The sequence below is a fragment of the Dendropsophus ebraccatus genome, unplaced genomic scaffold, assembly GCF_027789765.1.
Source record: "Dendropsophus ebraccatus isolate aDenEbr1 unplaced genomic scaffold, aDenEbr1.pat pat_scaffold_521_ctg1, whole genome shotgun sequence".
Taxonomy (NCBI): Eukaryota; Metazoa; Chordata; class Amphibia; order Anura; family Hylidae; genus Dendropsophus; species Dendropsophus ebraccatus.
In genome coordinates this window covers 23,593-38,556 of record NW_027210122.1, presented here as the reverse complement: position 1 = coordinate 38,556, position 14,964 = coordinate 23,593, and the positions used below count along the sequence as shown (strand labels likewise).

The window sequence follows — 14,964 nt, the reverse complement described above, 5'->3', positions numbered from 1 at the left end:
GATAGCCCAGGAGGCCACGATGGCTGAGGATGCCCTGATAGCCGAGGCGGCCATGATGGCTGAGGATGCCCTGATAGCCAAGGAGGCCATGATGGCTGAGGATGCCCTGATAGCCGAGGCGGCCATGATGGCTGAGGATGCCCTGATAGCCCAGGATGCCCTGATAGCCAAGGAGGCCATGATGGCTGAGGATGCCCTGATAGCCGAGGCGGCCATGATGGCTGAGGATGCCCTGATAGCCCAGGATGCCCTGATAGCCAAGGAGGCCATGATGGCTGAGGATGCCCTGATAGCCCAGGATGCCCTGATAGCCGAGGATACTCTGATAGCCGAGGAGGCCATGATGGCTGAGGATGCCCTGATAGCCCAGGATAGCCCAGGATACTCTGATAGCCCAGTATGCTCTGATAGCCGAGGAGGCCATGATAGCCCAGGATGCCCCGATAGCCAAGGATGCTCTGATAGCCCAGGATGCTCTGATAGCCGGGAATACTCTGTTAGCCAAGGAGGCCATGATGGCTGAGGATACCCTGATAGCCGAGGCGGCCATGATGGCTGAGGATGCCCTGATAGCCGAGGAGGCCATGATGGCTGAGGATGCCCTGATAGCCGAGGCGGCCATGATGGCTGAGGATGCCCTGATAGCCAAGGAGGCCATGATGGCTGAGGATGCCCTGATAGCCCAGGATGCCCTGATAGCCGAGGATACTCTGATAGCCGAGGAGGCCATGATGGCTGAGGATGCCCTGATAGCCCAGGATACTCTGATAGCCCAGTATGCTCTGATAGCCGAGGAGGCCATGATAGCCCAGGATGCCCCGATAGCCCAGGATGCTCTGATAGCCGGGAATACTCTGTTAGCCAAGGAGGCCATGATGGCTGAGGATACCCTGATAGCCCAGGATGCCCTGATAGCCAAGGAGGCCATGATGGATGAGGATGCCCTGATAGCCCAGGATGCTCTGATAACCCAGGATGCTCTGATAGCCCAGGATGCCCTGATAGCCGAGGCGGCCATGATGGCTGAGGATGCCCTGATAGCCCAGGATCCTCTGATAGTCGAGGAGGCCATGATGGCTGAGGATGCCCTGATAGCCGAGAATACTCTGATAGCCAAGGAAGCCATGATGACTGAGGATGCCCTGCTAGCCCAGGATGCTCTGCTAGCCCAGGATACTCGGATAGCCAAGGAGGCCATGATGGCTGAGGATACCCTGATAGCCCAGGATGCTCTGATAGCCGAGGAGGCCATGATGGCTGAGGATGGCCAGATAGCCCAGGATGCTCTGGTAGGCAAAAGGACCATGACAGCAGAGATAGCCATGATAAAACACTGAGCCATGACAGCCGAGGATTCCCTGATAGCAAACCAGGCCATAATAGCCGAGGGGGCCATGATAGCGAGCAGAGCCATGATAGCAGAAATAGTCATAATCGCAAGCTGAGCCATGATGGCCAAGGGGGGGGGCATGATATCAAACCAAGCCAAAATAGCCAAGGGAGCCTTTATAGCAAGCCAGACAAAGATAGCGGTGGGAGTTGTGATAACAAACCAAGTCTTGATAGCCGAGGGAGCTGTGATAGCCGACCGAGCCATGATAGCCAAAGGAGCTGTGATAGCCGACCGAGCCATGATAGCCGAGGGAGCTGTGATAGCAAGCCGAGGGCTGATAGCTGAGGGATCCGTAATAGCAAGCCAAGGGCTGATAGCCGAGGGAGCCGTGATAGCAAGCCAAGGGATGATAGGTGAGGGAGCCGTGATAGCAAGCCAAGGGATGATAGGTGAGAGAGCCGTGATAGCAAGCCAAGGGATGATAGGTGAGGGAGCCATGATAGCACGCCAAGGGATGATAGGTGAGGGAGCCATGATAGCAAGCCAAGGGATGATAGGTGAGGGAGCCGTGATAGCAAGCCAAGGGATGATAGGTGAGGGAGCCATGATAGCAAGCCAAGGGATGATAGTCAAGGGAGCCATGATAGCACGCCAAGGGATGATAGGTGAGGGAGCCATGATAGCACGCCAAGGGATGATAGGTGAGGGAGCCATGATAGCAAGCCAAGGGATGATAGCAGAGGGAGCCATGAAAACAGAGGGAGCCATGATAGCAGATCAAGGGATGATAGGCGAGGGAGCCGTGATAGCTGAGGGAGCCGTGATAGAAAGCCAGGCTGTGTAAGCAAGCCAGGCCATGATAGCCAGCCAAGCAATACTTGAGGAAGCCTTGCTCACTGACCAAGCTGTGACAGCCAAGGGAGCTTTAACCAAGCCTTGATTTATTCACTTTTAGACGGTGCTGTCCACATTGACAATGAATGGATCCCCCAGATGATCCTCAGTGGCCTGGGGTTCAGGCTTCACATGAATGGAGGGGCATATTGTGCTACACATAGCCTCCCGTTAACACATAATTTGCATTGTATGAACCCTTAAATACAGCTTCATACATCTCTAGTTCCAATTAGTTTTGAGCCTTTTCTTTTGAAGGACGTGTAGGCGTCCTTGCCAGAAAGCGTCATGTAGAAGCCTACTCCTAGCAGGTGTAACGCATGGCAGATGGTACAGCACGGGCCTCACCAGGATGGCACACTGTAAGATTTCCAGGGTTAGGATTATCTGCATCCAGGGTGAATGCTGCTGTGTTACTGAATATACACTAGCCAGAAGGCTGGCATGTCTACGGAGCCACTGATCATGCTGGCACAGCGACCACTTCTTGCAGCTTCCTTGTACCATGTTGATTCCCCATTCACAATATTGGCCCCTATGGCTGGGGGCCTCTCGCTTTATTTTGCTTGTCATTTTACTGTTTCTCCCTGGAATCTGTTGGCACTAAATATATGTGTATTGTGGTGATACTGTACACTCATATTACCGAGAATTCTAGACCCAGTAATGTGTTCCCTCCAGCATCGGGCCCCGGGGTCATCATGGTTGGCATGTGAGTGGTTGGACTTGTACAACTTGTAATTCTGCAGATGTCAGACCTGTATTGTACAGCTGGAAAGTATCAGGGCTGCATTAACAGCTACTGCTGCCCTAGGCACTAAGCCTGAAGACGTTCCATCTACACGCACCTATTGGCGATACCAGACCTGACCAATACCACCATACCCCCCCACCCCTCTGGAAAAGAGACCAGATTTACTGGCAAGTCTGAACGGGAGGAGGGAAACTAAAAATATAAAAACAACAAAATTAGTTTTTTCTGTCCCCCTGCTCTCTGGTGCTGCCCCCCTGCAAGGTGCTGCCCTAGGCACCGGACCACGGGTGCCTAATGGTAAATACGGCCCTGGAAAGTATTCTACCGCCTGCTAGAAGGTAAATGGGCTTAATATTATCCATCAGGAGCACACTGCCATCTAGTGGACGCTTCTTTCTTTAACCGACAAAAGGCCCAAAAAGGGGCCAGATGCTTAAAGTGAATATACCATCATGACTACAGAATTTTTTCAAAACGTTGCCTGGTTCCCACACTCAGCTCCATTTTCTTCTTGTGCACCAGCCCAGCACCCCCAGTGTAACAATATTCCCTGCCCTCAGTGATGGGTCTCCATTGGAATCTAGCAGGACTGCGTCACTAAGGGGGGATATCATTACATAGGGGGCGCCGAGCCAGTCTCCAGTGCTGAGCCCTAAAATAGAGCCGCATTTTGAAAAAAAAAGGACCTTGCCACTGGCGCCAATGGTACATCAATTCAAAGGGGTCGTTCTGGACACAGGTGGGCATCAGTTATGAAAGGAAGCCACCATGTTTTCTAATGTCTTTAGGGTGCGTTCACACAGGACAGACACTGCAGATTATAAATCCACTTTGTTTTCTTTAAAGGGAATCTGTCAGCTCCCGGGCCCTACCTTAGGTGGTGACAGTGTGCTGTAGCTGTACCTTAGGTGCTGACAAGTGTGCTGTAGCTGTACCTTAGGTGGTGACAGTGTGCTGTAGCTGTACCTTAGGTGCTGACAAGTGTGCTGTAGCTGTACCTTAGGTGGTGACAAGTGTGCTGTAGCTGTACCTGAGGTGGTGACAGTGTGCTGTAGCTGTACCTGAGGTGGTGACAGTGTGCTGTAGCTGTACCTGAGGTGGTGTGCTGTAGCTGTAGCTGAGGGGGTGACAGTGTGCTGTAGCTGAGGGGGTGACAGTGTGCTGTAGCTGTACCTGAGGGGGTGACAGTGTGCTGTAGCTGAGGGGGTGACAGTGTGCTGTAGCTGTACCTGAGGTGGTGACAGTGTGCTGTAGCTGTACCTGAGGTGGTGACAGTGTGCTGTAGCTGTACCTTAGGTGGTGACAGTGCGCTGTAGCTGTACCTGAGGTGGTGACAAGTGTGCTGTAGCTGTACCTTAGGTGGTGACAGTGCGCTGTAGCTGTACCTGAGGTGGTGACAGTGTGCTGTAGCTGTACCTTAGGTGGTGACAGTGTGCTGTAGCTGTACCTTAGGTGGTGACAAGTGTGCTGTAGCTGTACCTTAGGTGCTGACGGTGCGCTGTAGCTGTACCTGAGGTGGTGACGGTGTGCTGTACCTGTACCTGAGGTGGTGACGGTGTGCTGTAGCTGAGGTGGTGACAGTGTGCTGTAGCTGTACCTGAGGTGGTGACAGTGTGCTGTAGCTGAGGTGGTGACAGTGTGCTGTAGCTGTAGCTGAGGTGGTGACAGTGTGCTGTAGCTGTACCTGAGGTGGTGACAGTGTGCTGTAGCTGTACCTGAGGTGGTGACAGTGTGCTGTAGCTGTACCTGAGGTGGTGACAGTGTGCTGTAGCTGTAGCTGAGGTGGTGACAGTGTGCTGTAGCTGTACCTGAGGTGGTGACAGTGTGCTGTAGCTGTACCTGAGGTGGTGACAGTGCGCTGTACCTGAGGTGGTGACAGTGTGCTGTAGTTGTACCTGAGGTGGTGACAGTGTGCTGTAGTTGTACCTGAGGTGGTGACAGTGTGCTGTAGCCGGCACCCCCAGTGTAACGATATTCCCTGCCCTCAGTGAAGGGTCTCCATTGGAATCAAGCAGGACTGCGTCACTAAGGGGGGATATCATTACTGACAAGGGGACTGCAAGCTACAGCACACTGTCAGCACCTTAGGTAGGACCCGGGAGCTGACAGACTTCTAAAGGGGTAGTGCGGCGCTAAACAATTATTCACTAAATAACACACATTACAAAGTTATACATCGCCCCCTTCCCCGTGTTTCCGCCCACCCCAGACCCGGAAGTGTAGTGCTCTATACATACCTGCCTCTTGCCGACCCTCGTCCGCCATCTTGTGCCAATGATGTCATCTTCGGACGGACGGCCGAACCGCTCCGACCGTCCCTAGTGCCGGCCGCCTTCTGCCGTGTCATCAGCTGCTCAGCCGCGATTGGCTGAGCATAACTGTGCCTGGTCTGGTGGGGGTGGGGGGAAACACGGGGAAGGGGGCGATTCACTAACATAACATACATTACAAAGTTGTATAACTTTGTAATGTGTGTTATTTAGTGAATAATTGTTTAGCGCCGCACTACCCCTTTAACACTATACACTGCAGGCAAAAATCTGCCGCAGATATGTTTATGTATCTCCTTTCCCAGCTGTCCTACCTTATACACATTTATCTCTCTCCTTCCCTGATCGTCCTCCTGTATACACATCTTTTTCCCTGACCATCCTGTATATATATCTCCTTCCCTAGGCAGTCCTCCTGTATATGCATCTTTTTCCCTGACCATCCTGTATATTTATCTCCTTCCCTTGGCCGTCCTCCTGTATATGCATCTCCTTCCCTAGGCCATCCTTCTGTATATGCATCTCCTTCCCTAGGCCATCCTTCTGTATATGCATCTCCTTCCCTTGGCCGTCCTTCTGTATATGCATCTCCTTCCTTGGCCGTCCTCCTGTATATGCATCTCCTTCCCTTGGCTGTCCTCCTGTATATGCATCTCCTTCCCTAGGCCATCCTCCTGTATATGCATCTCCTTCCCTAGGCCATCCTTCTGTATATGCATCTCCTTCCCTTGGCCGTCCTCCTGTATATGCATCTCCTTCCCTAGGCCATCCTCCTGTATATGCATCTCCTTCCCTAGGCCATCCTCCTGTATATGCATCTCCTTCCCTAGGCCATCCTTCTGTATATGCATCTCCTTCCCTTGGCCGTCCTCCTGTATATGCATCTCCTTCCCTAGGCCATCCTCCTGTATATGCATCTCCTTCCCTAGGCCATCCTTCTGTATATGCATCTCCTTCCCTAGGCCATCCTTCTGTATATGCATCTCCTTCCCTTGGCCATCCTCCTGTATATGCATCTCCTTCCTCAGCCGTCCTCCTGTATATGCATCTCCTTCCCTAGGCCATCCTTCTGTATATGCATCTCCTTCCCTAGGCCATCCTTCTGTATATGCATCTCCTTCCCTAGGCCATCCTTCTGTATATGCATCTCCTTCCCTAGGCCATCCTCCTGTATATGTATCTCCTTCCTCGGCCATCCTCCTATATATGTATCTCCTTCCTCGGCCATCGCCGTCCTCCTGTATATGCATCTCCTTCCTCGGCCATCCTCCTGTATATGTATCTCCTTCCTCGGCCATCGCCGTCCTCCTGTATACGCATCTTCTTCCTCGGCCGTCCTCCTGTATATGTATCTCCTTCCTCGGCCATCCTCCTGTATATGTATCTCCTTCCTCGGCCATCCTCCTGTATATGTATCTCCTTCCTCGGCCATCCTCCTGTATATGTATCTCCTTCCTTGGCCATCGCCGTCCTCCTGTATATGCATCTCCTTCCTCGGCTATCCTCCTGTATATGTATCTCCTTCCTCGGCCATCGCCGTCCTCCTGTATATGCATCTTCTCCCTCAGCAGTCCTCCTGTATATGCATCTCCTTCCTCAGCCGTCCTCCTGTATATGCATCTCCTTCCTCAGCCGTCCTCCTGTATATGCATCTCCTTCCTCAGCCGTCCTCCTGTATATGTATCTCCTTCCTCAGCCGTCCTCCTGTATACGCATCTCCTTCCTCAGCTGTCCTCCTGTATACGCATCTCCTTCCTCAGCCGTCCTCCTGTATACGCATCTCCTTCCTCAGCTGTCCTCCTGTATACGCATCTCCTTCCTCAGCCGTCCTCCTGTATACGCATCTCCTTCCTCAGCCGTCCTCCTGTATACGCATCTCCTTCCTCAGCTGTCCTCCTGTATACGCATCTCCTTCCTCGGCCATCCTCCTGTATATGCATCTCCTTCCTCAGCTGTCCTCCTGTATACGCATCTCCTTCCTCGGCCATCCTCCTGTATATTCATCTCCTTTCATGTCTGTGCTCCTGTATTTGCATCTCCTTCCTCAGCCGTCCTCCTGTATACGCATCTCCTTCCTCGGCCATCCTCCTGTACATGCATCTCCTTTCATGTCTGTGCTTCTGTATTTGCATCTCCTTCCTCGGCCATCCTCCTGTATATGCATCTCCTTCCTCAGCTGTCCTCCTGTATACGCATCTCTTTTCTTGGCCATCCTCCTGTATACGCATCTTCTTCCTCGGCCATCCTCCTGTATATGCATCTCCTTTCATGGCTGTGCTCCTGTATACGCATCTCCTTCCTTGGCCATCCTCCTGTATACGCATCTTCTTCCTCGGCCATCTTCCTGTATACGCATCTCCTTCCTGAACCATCCTCCCTCATACACATCTCCTTCCTCAGCTGTCCTCCTGTATATGCATCTCCTTCCAAGGTTGTCCTCCTGTATACGCATCTCCTTCCTTGGCCATCCTCCTGTATATGCATCTCCTTTCTCAGCCGTCCTCCTGTATTTGCATCTTCTTCCAAGGTTGTCCTCCTGTATACGTGTCTCCTTCCTTGGCCGTCCTCCTGTATATGAATCTCCTTCCACGGCCGTCCTCCTGTATATGAATCTCCTTCCACGGCCGTCCTCCTGTATATGCATCTTTTTCCTCAGCCGTCCTCCTGTATATGCATCTCCTTCCTCAGCCATCCTCCTGTATAGGCATCTCCTTCCTCAGCCATCCTCCTGTATTTGCATCTCCTTTCTCGGCCGTCCTCCTGTATACATTTCTCCTTCCTTGGCCGTCCTCCTGTATATGCATCTCCTTCCTCAGCCCTCCTCCTGTATATGCATCTCCTTCCCTGGTGTCCTCCTCCGGACACATGTCTGGCAATTCATTAAAAACTTCTACAACTCCTTTAGAGAAGATGGTCCTTTAGACAGATCCCTCCATCTCCTCTGCAGGGTGTACGGCTTATATCCTATGGAGAGATCCCTCCACCTCCTCTGTGGGGTGTACGGCTTATATCCTATGGAGAGATCCCTCCACCTCCTCTGTGGGGTGTACGGCTTATATCCTATGGAGAGATCCCTCCATCTCCTCTGCGGGGTGTACGGCTTATATCCTATGGAAAGGTCCCTCCATCTCCTCTGCAGGGTGTACGGCTTATATCCCATGGAGAGATCCCTCCACCTCCTCTGTGGGGTGTACGGCTTATATCCTATGAAGAGATCCCTCCACCTCCTCTGTGGGGTGTACGGCTTATATCCTATGGAGAGATCCCTCCACCTCCTCTGTGGGGTGTACGGCTTATATCCTATGGAGAGATCCCTCCACCTCCTCTGTGGGGTGTACGGCTTATATCCTATGGAGAGATCCCTCCACCTCCTCTGCGGGGTGTACGGCTTATATCCTATGGAAAGGTCCCTCCATCTCCTCTGCAGGGTGTACGGCTTATATCCCATGGAGAGATCCCTCCACCTCCTCTGTGGGGTTTACAGCTTACACCTATGGAGAGATCCCTCCACGTCCTCTGCGGGGTGTACGGCTTATATCCTATGGAGAGATCCCTCCACCTCCTCTGCGGGGTGTACGGCTTATATCCCATGGAAAGATCCCTCCATCTCCTCTGTGGGGTGTACGGCTTACACCTATGGAGAGATCCCTCCACCTCCTCTGTGGGGTGTACGGCTTATACCTATGGAGAGATCCCTCCACCTCCTGTGTGGGGTGTACGGCTTATATCCTATGGAGAGATCCCTCCATCTCCTCTGCGGGGTGTACGGCTTATATCCTATGGAGAGATCCCTTCACCTCCTCTGCGGGGTGTACGGCTTATATCCTATGGAGAGATCCCTCCACCTCCTCTGTGGGGTGTACGGCTTATATCCTATGGAGAGATCCCTCCATCTCCTCTGCGGGGTGTACGGCTTACACCTATGGAGAGATCCCTCCACCTCCTCTGCGGGGTGTACGGCTTACACCTATGGAGAGATCCCTCCACCTCCTCTGTGGGGTGTACGGCTTATATCCTATGGAGAGGTCCCTCCATCTCCTCTGCGGGGTGTACGGCTTATATCCTATGGAGAGATCCCTCCACCTCCTCTGTGGGGTGTACGGCTTATATCCTATGGAGAGATCCCTCCACCTCCTCTGTGGGGTGTATGGCTTATATCCTATGGAGAGATCCCTCCACCTCCTCTGTGGGGTGTACGGCTTATATCCTATGGAGAGATCCCTCCACCTCCTCTGTGGGGTGTACGGCTTATATCCTATGGAGAGATCCCTCCACCTCCTCTGTGGGGTGTACGGCTTATATACTATGGAGAGATCCCTCCATCTCCTCTGCGGGGTGTACGGCTTACACCTATGGAGAGATCCCTCCACCTCCTCTGTGGGGTGTACGGCTTACACCTATGGAGAGATCCCTCCACCCCCTCTGTGGGGTGTACGGCTTATATCCTATGGAGAGGTCCCTCCATCTCCTCTGCGGGGTGTACGGCTTATATCCTATGGAGAGATCCCTCCACCTCCTCTGTGGGGTGTACGGCTTATATCCTATGGAGAGATCCCTCCACCTCCTCTGCGGGGTGTACGGCTTATATCCTATGGAGAGATCCCTCCACCTCCTCTGTGGGGTGTACGGCTTATATCCTATGGAGAGATCCCTCCACCTCCTCTGTGGGGTGTACGGCTTATATCCTATGGAGAGATCCCTCCACCTCCTCTGTGGGGTGTACGGCTTATATCCTATGGAGAGATCCCTCCACCCCCTCTGTGGGGTGTACGGCTTATACCTATGGAGAGATCCCTCCACCTCCTCTGTGGGGTGTACGGCTTATACCTATGGAGAGATCCCTCCATCTCCTCTGCGGGGTGTAAGGTTTATATCCTATGGAGAGATCCCTCCACCTCCTCTGTGGGGTGTACGGCTTATATCCTATGGAGAGATCCCTCCACCTCCTCTGTGGGGTGTACGGCTTATATCCTATGGAGAGATCCCTCCATCTCCTCTGTGGGGTGTACGGCTTATATCCTATGGAGAGATCCCTCCACCCCCTCTGTGGGGTGTACGGCTTATACCTATGGAGAGATCCCTCCACCTCCTCTGTGGGGTGTACGGCTTATATCCTATGGAGAGATCCCTCCACCTCCTCTGTGGGGTGTACGGCTTATATCCTATGGAGAGATCCCTCCACCTCCTCTGTGGGGTGTACGGCTTATATCCTATGGAGAGATCCCTCCACCTCCTCTGTGGGGTGTACGGCTTATACCTATGGAGAGATCCCTCCATCTCCTCTGCGGGGTGTAAGGTTTATATCCTATGGAGAGATCCCTCCACCTCCTCTGTGGGGTGTACGGCTTATATCCTATGGAGAGATCCCTCCATGTCCTCTGCGGAGTGTAGGCTTATATCCTATGGAGAGATCCCTCCACCTCCTCTGCGGGGTGTACGGCTTATATCCTATGGAGAGATCCCTCCATGTCCTCTGCGGAGTGTAGGCTTATATCCTATGGAGAGATCCCTCCACCTCCTCTGCGGGGTTTAAGGTTTATATACTACAGAAGGATCATCCGTCTGCTTTTTGGGGTATATGTCTAACAGACAGATACCGCCATCTCGTTAGGATTTACGGAGTCTTTAGTGGCATCTCGTGAGCTTTTATAGATCTCTTGTTAGTGCCCTCTTGCCCGCTCTGCAGTTTCGGTGGTTACTTTCTATTGTCAGCCTTGCAGGTGTATCCTTGAATAGTAAAATGCGGGTAAATTTTTATAAAACTTATATTTTTGCAGAGACAGTGCTCCGTAGTGCAGACACCCTGGGTGTGAATACTTCTGCACAGCACCGTAGCAGTAATTAGATGTGATCCGTTGTGTTTTGAAAGTGTCTCTCTGCCTCTCAGTCTAGTTTTATTCTAGCTCTGCTTGTAGTTTGGTACAGCCCCTGTGATGGGGGCAGCACTGAGGAGAACATTGCATCACCACGCATGGGTATCATGCATGAACATGGCTGTAACATAAGCTCTTTGTGCTCTTATACGTGCTCTGGGCTGGTTGGTTGCTGCCGAAACCTCCCCCAATAGGGAGAATTGGAAAAGAGCTGTCAGCAGTATCTAGTTAAAAGCTAGCTCCTGGTTTCTGGTTTCCTCAGACAGAGATCAGGGGGCAGGTTGTACGGACTACTCGCCTCACCGACATCTGGTGGTCACTGTGCCACTCAGTTCATTCCGTGCAATCACAGTGACCCTAACGCCTAGATTATGTAGAATACAGCCTAAAAAAAGCATCTCTGCTCGTCCAAATCCTGCTCAGTCATACTGTAACATTAGCTGCAAAAAACCTGGATGTGCCATTGATGCCCCCTTGTGGTGAGTGAGCAGAAATCACTATAAATTCATAAACCACATACTGTCAGGAAAAAAACACTGTAGTAGTGGACGTACGAAGAGTGTCATGATCACGGGCCAGGCTCAGAATACGTCTGCTGCCATTCTTCAGGAGGAACCCCAAACACTGTAGTAGTGGACGTACGAAGAGTGTCATGATCACGGGCCAGGCTCAGAATACGTCTGCTGCCATTCTTCAGGAGGAACCCCAAACACTGTAGTAGTGGACGTACGAAGAGTGTCATGATCACGGACCAGGCTCAGAATACGTCTGCTGCCATTCTTCAGGAGGAACCCCAAACACTGTAGTAGTGGACGTACGAAGAGTGTCATGATCACGGGCCAGGCTCAGAATACGTCTGCTGCCATTCTTCAGGAGGAACCCCAAACACTGTAGTAGTGGACGTACGAAGAGTGTCATGATCACGGGCCAGGCTCAGAATACGTCTGCTGCCATTCTTCAGGAGGAACCCTACTAGGTTGCCAATCAGTTAGCTTGGGGGTAACCTAGGTTAAGGCCCTTTTACACCGGGCGATTATCATGCGAGAAATCCCTATATTACTTGAATTTAAGTGATAATCGTTTGGTGTCAAGTCGGCAGTGATCAAATGGTGAATAAGAAGTTCTTGGTTTGTCATTGATTACATTAACACTTTGCAACTCTTTTGGTGTAAACAAGTTTGGTGGATTGTAGTGATCAGTGGGAGTACATCATGATACCATGCCACTACAATACTATGAAGACGTACACAGGGAAGGAGTGACAAACAGGATACAAGAGGTTACTCAGAATATACCCTGTTTTCCTTTAGGTCTAAAACTTAACTTTTATTAATATACTTTAAAGAAATGAAAAAATGAAGAAAACACCCAAATGTGCATGTGCAGATTAAAATATTGCTGCCTCCTGTATCATTGGTACAAGTGTGTCAGCCGACACTTACTTGTCCTGGCCTGCGATCTCTATGTCAGTACAGTGGCGCTGGGCACCGGCCCCAGCCAGGGCTGAATGGTACCCACACGTCACTGTTACTAATACAGCGGTGTCTGCAATCCTCAGTACACCCCTGTTCGTCCTATGAGGATCAATGCACTTTCAGCATAAATGAACACTGTGGGTCTCAGATCAGAGATGCCACACTAAGCCCTTTGGGCTGGGTGCACGGTTGCAATCGCTACTCCCTGAGCGATTTTGTATACATTCTATAAGTTCTATTGCTGAGTGCTAATGGACAAAGAGATCCCTATATTAAGGCCACAGTATCTATACAGGAGGTGCAATAGTTAAAAATATGTCTGTGTTAAGCTGACATGTTTCACCGGTCTCGCCGGCATTCTCAAAGTCACGGCTAATAGGGGCGGGCTTATGCTGGCTTTTTATGCTATTTTGCAAATCTGCCGCCCGATCGTCATAATTTGGGACTGAGCAATTGGTACATCAGACAATGGGGAGGGGATGGGGAGGAGTGTGGGGCGGACCTGTCCACTTGGCGCCATATTCAAGTCGGCCGTTGTTGCGCATAGTCAGTTAGTGCAATGTCAGACTTGGCATTTCCACTGAAATATCATGTTCCACTGCGCATGTCCAGCATTCTTGCTAGCACGCATGATCAGTGTATCCTTGTGTGGACTTAGATTCCACAATGAATCAGAAGATTCGCAGAATTGCGCATGTCCGCATACTTGAAAAATGATAGGTATTGAGGGTGATCAGCGCATGTCTGCGGACTTAGTTTTTAGCTTCTATAGAGACAATCTGCGCATGTTTCTGAACTTTGAAATTTAGAGTGTTTTTGGTGCTGCAAGTGATCAGCGCATGTTTGTGAACTTAGTTTTTCTCCCAACCTCGGGACGAACTGCGCATGTTCCTGGACTTAGAAGAACCCTTGCGACTCCAAAGAATACGAGATAAAGAGAATTCATTAACTGCTCTACAATGGGAGTGGTTTATGCTATTAAGTGCCCATGTGATCTGATATATGTCGGTAAGACCAATCAAAAATTTAAAAATAGGATTTGCTACTTCATCGGCACCAAAGCGGATATCAGTGTGGCCCGACATGTTAAACTTTATCATAATGGCGATCCGAGATGTTTATGATTCTGGGGCATACAACATGTCCAGTTGGGTCCTAGGAAAGGCAGCCTCGACACCAAACGTCTCCAAATCGAGGCCAAATGGATTCATAGACTAAAAACCCTAGCATCACATGGCCTCAATGAAGGTTTTACATACACACCATTTCTTTAACATCCCTTAATAACGCAAGTACCGCACCGTGCCAACTATGCGCATAATGCATTTTAAATAGTCATCACTTTTACATCACTCCCATATTGCCATTGCGTCATCGACAATACCCTTCCCACCCTCCCCCTAATCCCCCACTCACCTGGTTTATCCCTGATCACTGGTAAGAGCCCTGGCTGACTCCGCAAAGATCTTCAGGGTATAGATCATCTCGATCTAAACATTAGCAAATTACTTATGAATGACAGTAGGTGATGTGTTCCCTTCTTCCTATACACACACTAATATTCCACTCGGTAGGGTATCCCGGACACCACTGGTTGGAGTCCAGGTAAATTCCACGAAGACCTGCCAGGAATAAGATACCTGATCCTAAATGCGAAGTAGCTTACCAAACATATGACATCACACTAATAATTCTCTGCAATATACCGCAGCTCCTTTACTATTTAAATCAGGGGTAGGGAACCTTTTCCATGTCGAGGGCCGGTCGGGCATTAATAAAATCATTCGAGGGCCGCATACCGTATGCGGCAGTTAGTAGCGTGGGTTTGCAGCACCCGGGGCAAGGCAAAGTATTGTTCCCCTAGTGCCCCTGCTATTGTAGTTAACCCCCATCAGGCATGTCCCTGGTGGCCTAGTTAACCCCCATCAGGCATGTCCCTGGTGGCCTAGTTAACCCCCATCAGGCATGTCCCTGGTGGCCTAGTTAACCCCCATCAGGCATGTCCCTGGTGGCCTAGTTAACCCCCATCAGGCATGTCCCTGGTGGCCTAGTTAACCCCCATCAGGCATGTCCCTGGTGGCCTAGTTAACCCCCAAATAAAAAAAATAAACATCCCACTCACCTTACCTCTGCTCCCACGCTGCCCATGTCCTCTTCTGTCCCAGGTCCTCTGTGCCGATCTTCCCCTGCAGGCGGCGCGCGATGAAATGACGTCAGCGCGCGGCCCGCAGGAGACTGAAGACACGCGCCGCTCTGCTGGGGAAGAAGCCGGCATAGACAGCATCCTCCTGTATCCGGCAGCTGTCACAGACACCGGAGGATGCTGTGTATGCCGGCTCCTTCCTCCTCCAGAGCGGCGCGCATC

At 51.2% G+C, this 14,964-nt stretch overlaps 1 protein-coding gene across 1 annotated transcript; it reads left to right on the top strand.

Annotated features, from left to right (window-relative positions):
- Positions 1-1,451: 1,451 nt before the first annotated feature.
- LOC138777144 (mRNA decay activator protein ZFP36L3-like) lies at positions 1,452-2,177 on the top strand. The gene has a single exon (XM_069956249.1). The coding sequence runs from the start codon at positions 1,452-1,454 to the stop codon at positions 2,175-2,177; it is 726 nt and encodes a 241-aa protein (XP_069812350.1).
- The last annotated feature ends 12,787 nt before the right edge of the window (positions 2,178-14,964 follow it).